The sequence below is a fragment of the Oryctolagus cuniculus genome, chromosome 2, assembly GCF_051225735.1.
Source record: "Oryctolagus cuniculus isolate XC-2025 breed Fujian yellow rabbit chromosome 2, ASM5122573v1, whole genome shotgun sequence".
In the NCBI taxonomy this organism is placed as follows: domain Eukaryota; kingdom Metazoa; phylum Chordata; class Mammalia; order Lagomorpha; family Leporidae; genus Oryctolagus; species Oryctolagus cuniculus.
This window is the reverse complement of record NC_142868.1, coordinates 492549-508216: the sequence shown is the minus strand read 5'-3', so window position 1 is coordinate 508216 and position 15668 is coordinate 492549. Positions and strand designations below refer to the sequence as shown.

The following is a 15668-nucleotide window of genomic DNA, read 5'->3' as shown; positions in this document are numbered from 1 at the left end:
GCGCGCGCCGCCGCGTGTCCCCGCCCGCTCGGTCGGTCGGAGCGCGGCTCGCGGCGCGGCTCGCACGGCGGCGGCGGCGCAGGCGGCGGGCGGAGCAGCGGACGGCGCCGAGGCCGCCCCACGCGCCGGGCTCGCGGCGGCGGAGCGCGCGGGACTCGCGGGGCCCGCGGCCGCCCGCGCTTTTCAATGGGCAGCTCGCACTTGCTCAACAAGGGCCTCCCTCTCGGTAAGGCCGCGCGCGCTTCCGGCCGGGGCGGGGGCGGCGACGCGCGCGCGGGGCGGGCCGGGCGCGCGCCCGTGGGCGCCGGCTTTGTGTGCGAGTGCGCGTGCGCGCCGGCGGGCGGGGGGCGGGGGCCGCGCGCATGCGCGGGCTGCTGCGAGCGAGTGCGCGTGCGCGTGCGCCGCGCGGCCTGGCCCGCGCAGGTGACACAAAGGGGCCCGCGGGCCTCGGGGCGGCCCCGCAGCCCTGGCCGCCCCCGCCCCGGGCTCCTGGGCGTAGCGCTGCGGCCCCGGCCCCGCGAGCGCCCAGCGGGCTGCCCTGGGGCCCGAGGCCCGAGGCCCGGAAGTGAGCACGCAGGTCGTTCCCCGGGGCGGCGGGGAGCCCGAGGCCTCGCGGCGCCACCTTTGTGTCCGGCCCGGCGGGCGGGCTGCGGCCGGGGTCGCGGGGCCCGCTTCTGGCCCTCGTGATGAGCAACCCCGGTTAGGGCAAAAGGGGGCTCCCGGGGGGCCAGGCCCGGCCACAGTGGCCGCGTCCCGCCGCCGACCCGGCCTTTCCGGCCCCGAGGCCCCCACTCTGGGTCTGCGCGCGGACAGCGGAGGGCTCGAGTCCCCCGGGCTGCTGGCCCCCGGCCGGGGCTCCGGTTCCCGCGCTCTTTCCTGCCCTGCCCTGCACTTGGCCTGTGTGCCCAGTCCGGGACTGCGGGGTGGGGGCGGGTGGGGCGCTGCGCCTGCCTCTGCGGCCCTGCACACCGGCGGCTGCCCCCTGCCTGGGCTGGCTCTGCCGGGCCGGGGAGGGGACGGTGCTTGGTCTCCCCAGCGTCTCCTGACCCCACATGCGCGCTCAGCAGGTGCCGGCCGGGGCCTCTCTTCCCAGCGGTGTTCTGTGTCCTGCCTCGGGGCACCCGGGACTGGGACTGTCCCATGGGCTCAGCCCCGGTTCTGGCCACATCCCGGGCAGTAGGGGCACCGCTGGCCCTGTCGGCCTCTGAGGCCGCACGGTGGACCTTGGTAGCCCGGGGTTTGGCCGTCTGGGCAGCGTCTTGGTGCCTGGTCAGCATGTCGTGGCTGGCGTCAGGGTCCTGTGCCGAGGGTTTGTCGCCTGCCCTTGGGTCTCTGGCCAGGAGCCTGCAGGTGGTGCCTGCCCCGAAACCCCTGTCCCCTTGGTCTGAGTGCCCGCGGCTCCAGCCTTCTTGTGCAGCCAGGCCTGGGGGTCTCAGCCCCCTCCGTGTGGGCTGCCAGGAAGCAGGGTGTCCACGGTGGGGAGGGTGAGGGCTCCCGCGGCGGGCACCCCACGGTGCAGGCTTCCTGCAAACCAGACCCCCTTGGCTGCTGGGCTGGGCTGGGGCGGCCAGAGCCCCGTGCACGTGCCTGGTGTGGGTGCTGGGCGGGGTGGGGGCCACCTGGCTGCTCCCTTGCTGGCTGTGGTATGGATGCCACAGGGGCCCCACTGTTCTCAGAGCCAGGTTTCCTGTGGGGTCCACACGTCCCCCAGGAGGGCAAGCAGGGGCTGCCCTAGGCCCTCCACCCCAGAGTGGAGCCTGTGCGGCCTTCAGGACACGCGTGTGGCGAGTGGGCCCATAGCTTCCTGGGGGGTGGACCATGGTGGCAGATCTGCACCTCCCGTGGGACCCTCTGCCTGGGGTGGGTCCCCCTGGCCCCTCGTGCCTGCTGCCCACGGGCTCAGTTCCCACCCGGCAGCGGGTGGCTGCATGTCCCCTGCCAACACTGTGTGCAGGCCTGGTGGACGCCGGGGTGGCCGTCGCAGGCTCTTCCGTGTGTTGAGCAGGAGCCAGGCCCCAGAGAGCCGTGAGGGGCAGCAGGGGGTGCCCTTGTGGGGGAAGAGTGGGGCTGGCCGCACTGGGCTTTGTGTTCAGGGTGTGGGGGTTGTCTTTTTTTTGAGATTTATTTATCTGAAAGGCGGAGTTACAGAAGAGAGAGGTTGAGGGAGGCAGAGAGAGAGAGGTCTTCCATCTGCTGGTTCACTCCCCAGTTGGCCGCAATGGCCGGAGCTGCATGGATCTGGAGCCAGGAGCTTCCTCCGGGTCTCCCACATGAGCGCAGGGGCCCAAGCACTTGGGCATCTTCCACTGCTTTCCCAGGCCACAGCAGGGAGCTGGATGGGAAGTGGAGCAGCCGGGACTTGAACCGGCGTCCATATGGGATGCCGGCACTGCAGGCAGCAGCCTCACCTGGCGTGGGGGTTCTTAATCGGGCTGCGGTGAACCCCAGTTGCTGTGAGGCGGGAGGGTGTGGTGGGCGTCAGGTCTGAGATGTCTCGGAGCTCACAGGCAGGGATGCGGCAGGGGTCACTGGTGGCTGACCTGCGCCAGCGTGGTGCCGGCCGGGACCCCGTGTCCCTGTGCCTGTGGGACCCCTGAGCTGCCCTGGCGCTGTCCATCCGGGGCAGTTTGACCACTGAATCCGTGTTGCTGCTGCTGCGGGGACCAGGCTGTGCGGGCGGGAGTGGACTCGTCCCCCCGGGCCAGCTTGGCCTAAAGTCCCTGCGAGTACGACCTCCCCCCGCAGCCCCCGCCGTCCCCGCAGCGCCGACTCCCTCGGGAGTGGCACGGCACGGCCCGAGGCCAGCCGCTCAGGTGCCCGTGGCTGGGGGCGCTGGTTGGTCGGGCAGGCTGTTGCGGCCATGGGCATGTGCAGGGCTGTGGTGCTGTGGGCGAGGCCGGGGCCCTGCTCTCCGGGGCTTCTGAGCCGGCAGGTGCCCGCCCGCGGCACAGCCTGGCAGCTGGCACTTGCCAGGTGGTGGCTGCTGCCTGCCTTCTTGAATAAGCTTTCGGCAGACCTCAGACGAGTAGGGAGTGAGAGAGGTGGGGGCAGGCTGGACCCGAGGCTGTGGCTTGATGGGCCCTGTTCCCCGGGTGGGTGGGCACTACCGGCCCAGCCCTTGTCCCCAGATACCCTTGAGGCCAGGCCCTGGTGAGCTCACCTTGCCAGCCGCTCCAGCCAGGCACGGCACCCCGGGTCTGTCAGGTAGAGCAAGATGGTGGCCGTCAGGTGCTTGGCCCAGGGCGCAGGGCCCAGCGCAGGAAGGGCGGGGGCGGCCAGGGGCAGGCCTGGGGAGCCGGGGCTGTACTCCTGTGGACCCCAGGCTGCTGTCCAAGGGTGGCCTGCAGCCGAGTTCTGGGCAGCTGTATCCTGGAGTCCACCTGCTGCCCCCGGCCAGCACCACTGGCCATCAGCTTGTTCAAAAGGCTCGTTTTATCCGAAAGGCAGACAGAGAGAGCCCCGTACACTGGGCTCTCCCCAGACGGCCACGCCAGGCAGCACTGGGCCAGGCTGCAGCCAGGAGCCACACCGGGGTCTCTGGCGTGGGGGCCGCAGCCAGGTCCTGGGCGGGCTCCCGGGGTGGCTGCAGTTCCGGGCGAGCCCTCGTGGTGTCTGTGGCGGGCGCCCTCAGCCCCTGGCAGGCCCTGAGTTCCAGGTAGGTTCAGCCTGCGCTCGCCTGGGGTCCCCGAGCCTGCTGCCGGCCTCCGTGGCATCGTAACTCGTCTCTTGTTTCTGGTTTTTAGTAAGACTTGGAGCCTGAGCCGACGCAGGCCTCGGTGGGTGCCGTGGATCGGAAGCCGGGCGCTGTGCTCGGAGCCTGCCATGCGGCTCCGCGCCCGGATTCTGAAGACAGAGCTTTGAACAGGCGAATTCATGGTCGTGGAGACCCCGCCCGTGGCGAGGGATGGCAGGTGGGTCGGGGCCCCCGGAGCTGTGGGGGAGGGCAGGGCTCTGCTGGGACGTGGGTGAGGCCGGGCAGGTCCCTGGGGCCACGTGGGGCTCGAGGTGGGGCTCGAGGCTGGCACGGGGACGTGGCAGAGAGGCCGCGTGGTCAGCTGGTGGTTTCAGGACGGCCTGGGGCTGGGCGTCCGCCGGAGGGCCGCCGCCCCCCGCTGCCGTGTACACCCTGCGCCCTCCCATCACGTCGGGAAGCGGTGTGAGGACTGCGAGGGGCCTTAGCTGGGGGTGGGCACTCGAGGGACGTTCCGTGGGAGAGCAGCCCCTTCCCGGGGCCCGGCTGGGCCTGCACACCTGCACCAGGAGCCCTCGGGTCTGCATGCGCCGTGCCCCCGCCCTGGCCCCCCCGCGGATCCTGGGAGTCCTCCGCTGTGGCTGCCTCTCCATCCTCCCCTGCGCCCCTCCCTGAAATGCGGCCTGTGGGGTGGACGGCTCAGTGCCACCCGTCTGCGGGCGCCTCTGCTCCAGTGCCCGGGTCGGGCGCTGGGTCCCTCGCCACGGCCCCCCATCACACCCCAGAAGCCCTGGTTTCTCTCCCAGCCGCAGAGGTTTCTCGGTGCCGCGATGCCAACCTGGTGCCAGTCACTCCTCCTGGGAGGGTGGGGGCCCCGGGCGCACCTGAGCCCCCTTCTGTGTGGCGCCGCCTTGAGGGAGGGGACGTCCACTCGGGGAGGGGCTCCCAGCAGGGGTTTTCCTGGCGCCCGTCACGTTCACGTCTGCACGCCACGTGTCAATCAGGCTGCCCCTGCCGCCAGGACAGAGGCCCCTCCCACTGGAGGCCGCTCTCACCTGCCCGGGGGTCTCGGGGACCTGCGCCTGGTGGTGGTTCTCGGCCCGTGTCTACTGGGGTGCCAGTGTGCTGTGGCGAGCTCCAGTTTCCTGAGAAGACCGACGTGATGGGCAGAGGGGCGGCCCCCGCCCTGGCCGTGGAGCTGAGTGCCCGCTCCTGTCTTGCAGGCGTCCGACCTCCGATCATGAACGGGCCCATGCACCCCCGGCCCCTAGTGGCCCTGCTCGACGGCCGGGACTGCACCGTGGAGATGCCCATCCTGAAAGACGTGGCCACCGTGGCCTTCTGTGACGCGCAGTCCACGCAGGAGATCCACGAGAAGGTACCTGTGCGCCCGGGCGAGGCGGGCTGGGGTGAGGCTCCCTGCGGGGCATCGGAGGAGGTGGGGCTTGGGAGGCTGAAGGCTGGAGCGGCCTCCTGGCTGGACGCCCGCAGGCAGTGCCACCGCAGGGCCCTCAGCTGCCGTAGTTCACGGGATGGACACGACCCGCTCTCTGGTGCCCCCCAGCGGTCACAGCAGCTCCTGCAGTTTGCTAAAGATCCAGGCCCTGTGAGAGACCCGAGCGTGGCCTCTGGGGCCTGGGCAGGGACGAGCGGGTCGCGAGCCCAGGCCCCGGGGCCGCACCTCAGAGGGCCTTCAGCGTTCCGCACATGTGAGGGCCGCCCTGGGGGCACCGGACCGATCCAGGTGGTGGGCCAGGCCCCCAGGCGCCTCCCAGCCCCACCTGGGTCCCTCCGGCAGCTGTGAGCAGGACCAGGCCGGCACCAGGTCCTCGACACCATGGCAGCACCGTGGGCCGCGGGGGCAGGGAGATCTCAGACCACAGGAGAGGCCCAGGTGCCCTGGGCAGGACGCAGGGCCTGGCCACTCCCTCCCTGCACCCTCCCCGCGGCTCAAGCTCAGGGTAGGAAGGCTGCCGCTGTGTGTGCACGCATGTGTGACGTGTGCACGTGACACGTGCAGCGTGTGCAGTGTGCGTGACGTGGGGTATGTGCAGCGTGTGGCATGTGGCGTGTGTGTATGTGTTACGTGTGACGTGTGCAGCGTGTGGCATGTGGCGTGTGTGTGACGTGTGCAGCGTGTGGCACGTGGCGTGTGTGTATGTGTTACGTGTGACGTGTGCAGCGTGTGGCATGTGGCGTGTGTATGTGTTACGTGTGACGTGTGCAGCGTGTGGCATGTGGCGTGTGTGTATGTGTTACGTGTGACGTGTGCAGCGTGTGGGATGTGTGTGCCGCATGTGGGGTGTGTGTAGGGTGTGGGACGTGCGCCCCCACCAGGCCGCAGCCTGTGCTCCCGCGGCCGTGTCCACCCCGGCCGAGCACGGGGCGATGGCCTGCACAGCTGAGGCCGGGCCACCCTGCCAGCTGGGTCGTGGGAATGGAGCCTTGTCAGGGCCCCGGCTGTGCCCAGGGTCAGCGTGTGCGCCCTGGACTCCCGTGTCACGTCCCAGGACCACGCGCGTGCTGTGGGCCGTGGGGACAGCGTTTCTGGGTGGGTTTGTCACTGGGGACTCGTGTGTGTTTCAGGGCTCACCCCTGCTGGGGGTCACGGCCAGTGGCCCCGTTCCTGCTCCACTGCTGTCTGGGCTCAGGCTTGGGCCGCGGCTCCTCAGAGCCCCCCTTTGCCGTGGCTGTGGCCCCCTACGGTGCTCAGGGCTGGGGGCCCTGCTGTACCCCACGCTCTGCCCCCCGCCACAGGTGCTGACGAGGCCGTGGGCGCCCTCGTGTACCCCACGCTCTGCCCCCCGCCACAGGTGCTGACGAGGCCGTGGGCGCCCTCATGTACCCCACGCTCTGTCCCCTTCCCCTCCCCCACAGGTGCTGACGAGGCCGTGGGCGCCCTCATGTACCCCACGCTCTGTCCCCTTCCCCTCCCCCACAGGTGCTGAACGAGGCCGTGGGCGCCCTCATGTACCACACCATCACGCTGACCAGGGAGGACCTGGAGAAGTTCAAGGCCCTGCGCGTCATCGTCCGCATTGGCAGCGGCTTCGACAACATCGACATCAAGTCAGCCGGGGACTTGGGTAGGTGCCCGTCCCTGCCGCCCAGGCCCCGCCCCGCGTGGGGCTCCCACAGGAGTCCGCAGCCTGGGGCTGGGCTGACTGCCGTGTGGCCCCCGAGTCAGTCCCACGCCTGTCACGGGCCAGGCTGACCCCGTGTCCCCACAGGCATCGCCGTGTGCAACGTGCCCGCCGCGGCCGTGGAGGAGACGGCGGACTCCACCATGTGCCACGTCCTCAATCTGTACCGGCGCACGACGTGGCTGCACCAGGCGCTGCGGGAGGGCACGCGGGTGCAGAGCGTGGAGCAGATCCGGGAGGTGGCCTCGGGGGCCGCGAGGATCCGCGGGGAGACCCTGGGCATCATCGGACTGGGTGCGTGGCCGCTGGCTCGGCAAAGGATGGGGGGCAGCCCGGGGGGGCGCCGTGGGCATCACACACGCACATACACGGACATCACGCAGATGTCAGCAGCCGTCACGGGTGTCACACACACAACATGGACGTCACACACAGGTGTCAGCAGCTATCACATCACATACACACATGGATGTCACACTCATGTCAACAGTTCTAACGGGCATCACGTGACACGGGCACAAGAACATCACAGGAATGTCACGTGCGTCACACAAATGACAGGCACACGTGGGTATCACATGGGTGTCATGACACAGGGACATGGGTGTCCCATGAACATCAAGGCATCACACGGGTATCACATGCAGACGAGATGGCCATATGTGGGCATCACATGGGTATCACAGGCATGATATACCTGGGCACCACGCCTGTGTCACAGGCATCACGTGGGTGTCATGGGCACACACGTGGCTGATACGAGCACAGGGACACGGCTATCGGGCACACAGGCCTGAGAGTTGTCACACGTGGGGAACACGTGGGCGTTGCATGGGCACAGGCACCAGATGTGCAGCCAGGTGGGTGCTGCCATCAGGTGAGGGTGCCCAGAGCCTGTGCCCCTGGGGGTGGTCTCTGTCCCGTCCGCTTCCTTGTCACGTGTGGGCGCCAGGCCCCAGCATGGCCTAGAGAGGCACACGTGTGAGTCTGGGTGGCCCCGGAAGTGTCGTGCAGGGAGCCGGGGCTGGGAGAGGGGGTCCCGTGTGAGCCCCAGAAGCCGTCTGGCGGGGCCTCAGGCCTTTCTCTGGAAGGCGCTGGCCCTGGCTGTGGCCCCAAGCCTGGTTCTCGGCCGGGCATTGCGCTGACCAGGGGTACGGGCTGTATTGCCTGGGGGTGGGTGGGTGCTGTGGCTGTCCGGGCCTGCCCCTACTGGCGGCGTCCTCCGGGTCCCTGGCACACGCGATTTGCAGAACGGGCAGAAGCTGGGCTGTGGGAGGTTTGCTGTGGACACGCGGCCTGTGGCACGGGCAGCTGTGGCCTGCGGGGCTCCTGCCGTGGTCTCGGCATCTGGGGTGCCCTGCTCTGGCGGCCAGTGTCCAGTGTGGCCTGAGCCTGTGGCCCTCGGTGTGGTTCTCCTGAGCCTGGGGCCTTCTGGGAGCCGAGGGCTGAGGTTCTGTGTCCGGGGACGCCCCCGAGTGCCGCAGCCCCACTGGGCAGACCTGAGCCCTGCCCACGCCCCTGTGTGTGTCCCTCTGTGGGTTCCACGGGTGACCCATGTGATGGCCACTGCTGGCCAAGTGGAGCAGCTGTCTCCCTGCTGCTGCTGGCACGGGGCACCTCTGCACCCCATGCGGGTCTGAGGTGGGGTCGTGACCTCGGCACCCTGTGTGTTCCCCAGTCGGGCAGCGGCTTCAGGTGTCACTCAGGACCTCCTGCTGGTGAAGGGGACCCCACTGCATGACTGCATCCCTGTGTGTGTGTGTGTGTGTGTGTGTGTGTGTGTGTGTGTGAGGGAGAGACAGGCAGAGTGAGAGAGTGACAGAGACAGAGCGAGCGTGACCGAGAGACAGTGACAGACACAGACGGGAGAGTGACAGAGCAAGCCCCATCTGCCGTTCACCCCCCAGATGCCCGCACAGCAGGGGCTTGGCTGGAGCCAGGACCAGCAGCTCCGTCCAGGCCCTGTAGGTGAAGGGCTCAGCGCTGGGGCCCTCTCCTGCCCCCACCCCCGCCCCCGCCCCCAGCACTGGCAGTGCCCTGCGCCCCGCCCCACCGGTCCTTTACCCATAGCTGCAGAGAAAGTTCTAGAACCATGGCTGGGGCTTCACGGGGGAGGCCTCTCCTGGCCGTGCCGTGTGCACTTTTCCAAATGTCTGAGACCCCACCCCTGCCCTGCTGTGGGGGCCCCAGGATTTCTTTCTTTCTTTTTTTTTTTTTTTTTAAGTTTTATGTATTTATTTGAAAGTCAGAGTTACACAGAGAGAGGAGAGGCAGAGAGAGAGAGAGAGGTCTTCCATCCAATGGTTCACTCCCCAGATGACCTCAACAGCCGGAGCTGTGCCGATTCAAAGCTAGGAGCCAGGAGCTTCTTCCGGGTCTCCCACGTGGGTGCAGGGGCCCAAGGACTTGAGCCACCTTCCACTGCTTTCCCAGGCCATGGTAGGAGCTGGGTTGGAAGTGGAGCAGCCGGGACTGGAACCGGCGCCCATATGGAATGCCAGCCCTGCAGGCGGCAGTTTTACCCGCTCTGCCACAGCGCCAGCCCCCTGGGTATTTGTTACCATGCCCCAGACCCCTCAGCGGCTCCTGGGACCCTGGCCCACGTTTTGTGAGTTGGGGTCTCCACCCCCGTGCAGACGGCCCCTGCTTGCAACTCATCCTGGAGGTTGCTGCACCTGTGTGTCTGTGAGAGACGTGGGTTCCGGAACGCTCCTGCTCTGGGTGGCGCCTGTTGTCCTGTCGATGTTTTCTAGAATGTTCTCTACTATGCCTGCTCTTCCTGTGACCAGGACGTCGCCCGCCTCTCTGTGTCCTCTCGTTCCTCACGGGGGACCCTCCCAGGAGTCCCGTCCACACCCAAGGCGGTCCCCTGGCCGGCAGCCGGGCTAGGGCCCAAGCCGCCTGATGGCTTCCCTTCCGTCCGAGGCGTTGCTGGCCCGTGATCTGCATGGAGCGTGTTCTGAGCTTTGTGCCCTGGCCTCCGTCCCTCCAAGAGGGTGGCATGCGCCCACACCCTAGCCCTGCCCCGCTTGTCCCGTGTTGGGGCAGCTTCCCCTCCCGCCCGGGCTCCTGGAGCCCAGCCCGTGTCGTCCCTGGCAGCACAGCAGGCACGCGAGGAGCCAGCCTCCGCCCTGACCGCAGCCCAGCGCTCGGCTGCTCGCGTGGTGGGGCTGGGCAGCAGGTGGGTCCTGGCGGGGCCACAGCCGGCACCGGGGCTGGGGAAGCGCACCTGCCCGCCCTGCACCGCTTCTCAGGGCCAAGCTCAGAGCAGCGGCTCCCGGGTTGCCGTCTCCCCTGGTGGCGGCCGGAATTCAGATCCAGAGACACCGCTGAGCTGGACTTGAAGCCGGACCAGAGGTGTGGCCACAGTGCATGTGTGCACAGCATTGTGTGTGGTTCCAGGCATCTCGTGTCACCCCTGCAGAGGGGACAGAGCTGGCTGTGGGCTGACTCTGGCCACAAGGACGTGGGGCTCATGGGGTGCAGACACGGGGCTCGCGGTGGTCATGCGGCACCCACCACGGTGTTCACGCGGTGTTCACGCGGCACCTGTCTCCGTGGCCATGTGACACGGCTCACGGTGGTCGTGTTCTGGTCTCATGGTGACCACGTGGCATGTGTCTCATGTGGGGTCTCCACCCGCAGGCCGTGTGGGGCAGGCGGTGGCGCTGCGGGCCAAGGCGTTCGGCTTCAGCGTGCTGTTCTACGACCCGTACCTGCCGGACGGCGTGGAGCGGGCGCTGGGGCTGCAGCGCGTGGGCACCCTGCAGGACCTGCTGTTCCACAGCGACTGCGTGACCCTGCACTGCGGCCTCAACGAGCACAACCACCACCTCATCAACGACTTCACCGTGAAGCAGGTGCCGCCGGGCCTTGCACTGTCCGTCCACGGGGCCTGTACACTGTCCATCCACGGGGCCTGTCCACTGTCCATCCACGGGGCCTGTCCACTGTCCATCCATGGGGCCTGTCCACTGTCCACGGGGCGGGCCTGTCCACTGTCCACGGGGCGGCCCTGTCCACTGTCCACGGGGCCTGTCCACTGTCCACGGGGCGGCCCTGTCCACTGTCCACGGGGCCTTGCACTGTCCACGGGGCCTTGCACTGTCCACGGGGCGGCCCTGTCCCCTGTCCACGGGGCCTTGCACTGTCCATCCACGGGGCCTGTCCACTGTCCACGGGGCGGCCCTGTCCATCCACGGGGCCTGTCCACTGTCCACGGGGCCTGTCCACTGTCCACGGGGCCTTGCACTGTCCACGGGGCGGGCCTGTCCACTGTCCACGGGGCCTGTCCACGGGGCCTGTCCACGGGGCTTCCCTGTCCACGGGCCCTGTCCATGTGGCGGGTCTGTCCACGGGGCCTGTGCACGGGGCTGCCCTGTCCATTGTCCATGGGGCGGCCCTGTCCACAGGGCGGCCCTGTCCACGGGGGTCTCTGCCTGTGGCCCTGTCCATGGGGCCTGTGCACGGGGTGGCCCTGTCCACGGGGTCTGTCCATGGGGCCTGTCCACGGGGCTGCCCTGTGCACGGGGCCTGTGCACGGGACTGCCCTGTCCACAGGGGCCTCTGCCTGTGACCCTGTCCATGGGGCGGTCCTGCGGGGGCAGCCAGGTGGCCTCCTGCAGCTCCAGGCCTTTGATGGTCACTTGTTTGCTTGCTGCAGGGGGTGGGGGTGCACACGGGTCCACACGTATGGTGGAAGGGGCCTGCCACACCCTCTCTCCCATGGTCAAAGGGGGGGGGGTGGTTGGAGCTGTGACAGGGAAGTGGCACAGGCAGTGGCACTGGGACCCAGGGCCAGGAGGACCTCGGGGTGAGGGGGGGCAGTCAGACGCTGACCGCAAGACGGGGCAGCCGGCTCCAGGGCCGTCTGTGAAGGCAAGAACGGCCCTGCCCTGGCACAGAGCTCCACACAGCCCACCCTGGCCGGGTCTGGCTGCCGGCGAGGGCCTCGCGGTGCTGAACTCCCTCCCCAGGGGGCGCTGCAGCCGCGGCTGGGCGGGCCGGGGCCGGGGCCGGGGCCGGGCCTCTTCCCCAGTGGCCCGGGGCGCTGCCTGGTGCCAGCCTCCCTGTCCATCCCCCAGATGCGGCAGGGGGCCTTCCTGGTGAACACGGCGCGAGGCGGCCTGGTGGACGAGAAGGCCTTGGCCCAGGCCCTCAAGGAGGGCCGGATCCGCGGCGCGGCGCTGGACGTGCACGAGTCGGAGCCCTTCAGGTGCGGGCTGCCCGGCGTCGGGGCTGTCTGCGTGGGTGGGCACGCGAGCCTGTGGCTGCAGGCCAGGGGCCTCTTGCTGGTCAGTGCCCTTGAGTGGCATCTGGCCTGGCCTCAGGCAGTCCTGCCGTGCTTGGTTCGGGCCCGGCCTTGGCCTTCACCGGGCTGACCTTCCTGGCTCTCGCTGGCCTGGGTGCTGTGGCAGGACCTGAGCTCACTGGGGGCAGTGTCCTGGCCGCGGGGCTGGGCTGCGCTGACCAGTCCTTTGCCACCCCAGCTTTAGCCAAGGCCCCCTGAAAGACGCACCCAACCTCATCTGCACCCCGCACGCCGCATGGTACAGCGAGCAGGCGTCCATCGAGATGCGGGAGGAAGCGGCCCGCGAGATCCGCCGCGCCATCACAGGTGGGCGCCTCTGCCCCGTGGTCCTCACGCCTGGGGGAGGGGGAGGGGGGGTGCCTCTGCCCCGTGGTCCCTGCACCAGGGCTGGGGGAGCCCCGGGGGGGGAGGGCACCTCTGCCCCGTGGCCTCCATGCCCGGGGGAGGGGGAGGGGAGGGCACCTCTGCCCCGTGGTCCCCACGCCCGGGGGAGGGGGAGGGGAGGGCACCTCTGCCCCGTGGTCCCCACGCCCGGGGGAGGGGGAGGGGGGGTGCCTCTGCCCCATGGTCCCCACGCCCAGGGGAGGGGGAGGGGAGGACGCCTCTGCCCCGTGGTCCCCACGCCCGGGGGAGGGGGAGGGGAGGGCGCCTCTGCCCCGTGGTCCTCACGTCCAGGGGAGGGGGAGGGGGGGTGCCTCTGCCCCATGGTCCCTGCACCAGGGCTGGGGGAGCCCCGGGGGGGGAGGGCACCTCTGCCCCGTGGCCTCCATGCCCGGGGGAGGGGGAGGGCCACGTGTGGCAGACCTGCTTCTGAGCTGGTACCGTGGCCCCTGGCTGCTGTGTGCCAGGCCGGATCCCAGACAGCCTGAAGAACTGTGTCAACAAGGACCACCTGACAGCTGCCACTCACTGGGCCAGCATGGACCCCGCCGTGGTGCACCCCGAGCTCAACGGGGCTGCGTACAGGTGAGCAGGCGCCTCCGGGGCGCTGGGGGTCCCAGGCAGGCGCCAGGTGGCTGGGGTCTGGGGCAAGGCCCGTGCAGTGGGGATCTGTTCCCCTGAGTGGCCCGTGGGAGCCCGGGCCTCCTGGATGGACGTCAGGACAGGGCGGGCTTAGGCCTGGGGGGCACGCGGGAGCGAGGACTGAGCAGGGGTCTGGGGTGCAGCGAGGACCTCATGGCTGAGTCGTCACTGGGCAGGACTCCGTGCCCCTGCTCTGAGGAAGCCCCCACGGTGGGGGGTCTCCTGGGGAGAGCCCCTCCTCACCCCACATCCGTGCTGCAGCCTCAGTAAGCCTGCGAGGGCAGGTGGGGTGGGGCTGTGAGGGGGCGTGGCTGCGAGGGCGGGGGGGGTGGGGCTGTGGGGGCGTGGCTTCCAGGGTGGGGTGGGTGTGGCTGCCAGGGTGAGTGGGGCTGTGAGGGCGGGCGGGGTGTGGCTGTGGGGGTGGCTTCCAGGGCGGGCGGGGTGGGGCTATGGGGGTGGCTGTGAGGGCGGGCGGGGTGGGGCTGTGGGGGTGGCTGTGAGGGCGGGCGGGGTGGGGCTGTGGGGGTGGCTGTGAGGGCGGGCAGGGTGGGGCTGTGGGGGTGGCTGCGAGGGCGGGCGGGGTGGGGCTGTGGGGGTGGCTGCGAGGGCGGGCGGGGTGGGGCTGTGGGGGTGGCTGCGAGGGCGGGCGGGGTGGGGCTGTGGGGGTGGCTGCGAGGGCGGGTGGGGTAGGGCTGTGGGGGTGGCTGCAGGGATGGGGTGGGTGGGGCTGTGGGGGTGGCTGCAGGGATGGGGTGGGTGGGGCTGTGGGGGTGGCTGCAGGGATGGGGTGGGGTGTTGAAGGGGTGTGGTTGTGATGGTGGATGTGAGGGGCCTGTGGGGGTGTGGCTGCGAGGGCAGGCGGGGCTGAGGGCAGGGTGTGGGCGTGGCCTGGCTCTGGGCACCCCACAGGTGGCACCTGACAGCCGACTCCTCTCCCAGCAGGTACCCCCCAGGCGTGGTGGGCGTGGCCCCCACCGGCATCCCAGCTGCGGTGGAGGGCATCGTTCCCAGCGCCATGTCCCTGTCCCATGGCCTGCCGCCTGTGGCCCACCCGCCGCACGCCCCCTCCCCCGGCCAAACTGTCAAGCCCGAGGCGGACCGAGACCACTCGAGCGAGCAGTTGTAGCGGGGGAGCCCGGCCGCGGGGCGGGCGGCGCTGGCCTCCCGCTGCCCCCACCGCCCGCGCCCCGCGCCCGCCCCGCAGAAGTTAGTTGTTCACGCTCCCATGGGTGTCTTGTCTGTGCGCAGTTCGTAGGACGTTAGCTGTCCACCAGGAGGCCCGGGGCCGCCCGGCGTCCCACGCTTCTCAGGAGGAACGACCTGTGCGTTTCCCACTGCTTGTCTTAGAGTGAGTTAGAGACCAGCGGAGCTGTCCCTCGTCCTGGCATGCCCCCGCCCCGAATGCAGCCGCCCGCGACGGCCGGGCGCGGCCAGGGCGCCCAGCCGTCCTGCTGATGTGGTAGCCTAGCCGTGTTTGGGTTCAAATCATGTCTGTGACTGTAAGCGTTTGTATGAATTATTTTAAAGAAATAAAAATCCCAGGAAGAGCCGGCCCGCGTGGCGCCTGTTCTGTGCCGAGAGGCTTAGCTGTTGTCGGGGCAGAGAGCGGCTGGCCACGCCCCACGCGGCCGTGGGAGCGGAACCTGGAGCCTGGGGTCTCCCGCCTGGGTGCAGGGGTCCCCCAGCCAGGCTGTCACTGCTGCCTCAACCCTCGGCCCCGCCCCTGGGGTCGCTGGCCGCTCCCCTGGGGACAGTGGCCTTGTGGGTGGTGGCGGTGGTGGCCAGGCCGGGCCATCCACTCTGAGCACCATCTCAGTCCACCACACCCGCTCCCTCAGGCCGCCGGGGACACACGCGGGAGGCAGGCATGGCGGCGGCCTCACAGGTGGGAGCGGGAGGCGGTGGCCACGGCCACCGGTGCCTGCTGGGCACGGCCTCCTGTGGACGTCCTGTCAGTGCCTGCCACCAGGGGTCATGCTTGCTGCCCTCAGGCCCTGGGCCCCACCAGGCATGGCTCCTGCCCTGGCCCCTGCCCCTGCCCGTGCCTCCCCCTGCGCTGTACCTGCTGCCCCGTCCTCCCCACCCCCCTGCGGCTGTACCTGCTGCCCCCTCCTCCCCACCCCCCTGCGGCTACACCTGCTGCCCCGTCCTCCCCACCTCCCCCTGCGGCTACACCTGCTGCCCCGTCCTTCCCACCTCCCCCTGCGGCTGTACCTGCTGCCCCGTCCTCCCCACCTCCCCCTGCGGCTACACCTGCTGCCCCGTCCTTCCCACCTCCCCCTGCGGCTACACCTGCTGCCCCGTCCTCCCCACCCCCCTGCGGCTGTACCTGCTGCCCCGTCCTCCCCACCCCCCTGCGGCTGTACCTGCTGCCCCCTCCTCCCCACCCCCCTGCGGCTACACCTGCTGCCCCGTCCTCCCCACCTCCCCCTGCGGCTACACCTGCTGCCCCGTCCTCCCCACCTCCCCCTGCGGCTACACCTGCTGCCCCGTCCTCCCC

General features: G+C 70.0%; 1 protein-coding gene across 2 annotated transcripts; it reads left to right on the top strand.

Moving 5' to 3' along the window:
* On the top strand, positions 1 to 14715 carry CTBP1 (C-terminal binding protein 1). 2 transcript variants are annotated; one of them, XM_070069529.2, is made up of 10 exons: positions 1 to 226; positions 3744 to 3911; positions 4915 to 5069; positions 6633 to 6777; positions 6922 to 7128; positions 10480 to 10694; positions 11919 to 12049; positions 12324 to 12451; positions 12994 to 13111; positions 14108 to 14715. In XM_070069529.2, exons 2-10 carry the CDS (start codon positions 3905 to 3907, stop codon positions 14292 to 14294), a joined length of 1293 nt encoding a protein of 430 aa, XP_069925630.1. In that variant the 5' UTR covers positions 1 to 226; positions 3744 to 3904; the 3' UTR covers positions 14295 to 14715. The 2 variants fall into 2 exon arrangements, with proteins under 2 accessions (XP_069925630.1, XP_069925631.1); XM_070069530.2 differs by having other exon boundaries at positions 3 to 226; positions 14111 to 14715.
* Positions 14716 to 15668: the final 953 nt, after the last annotated feature.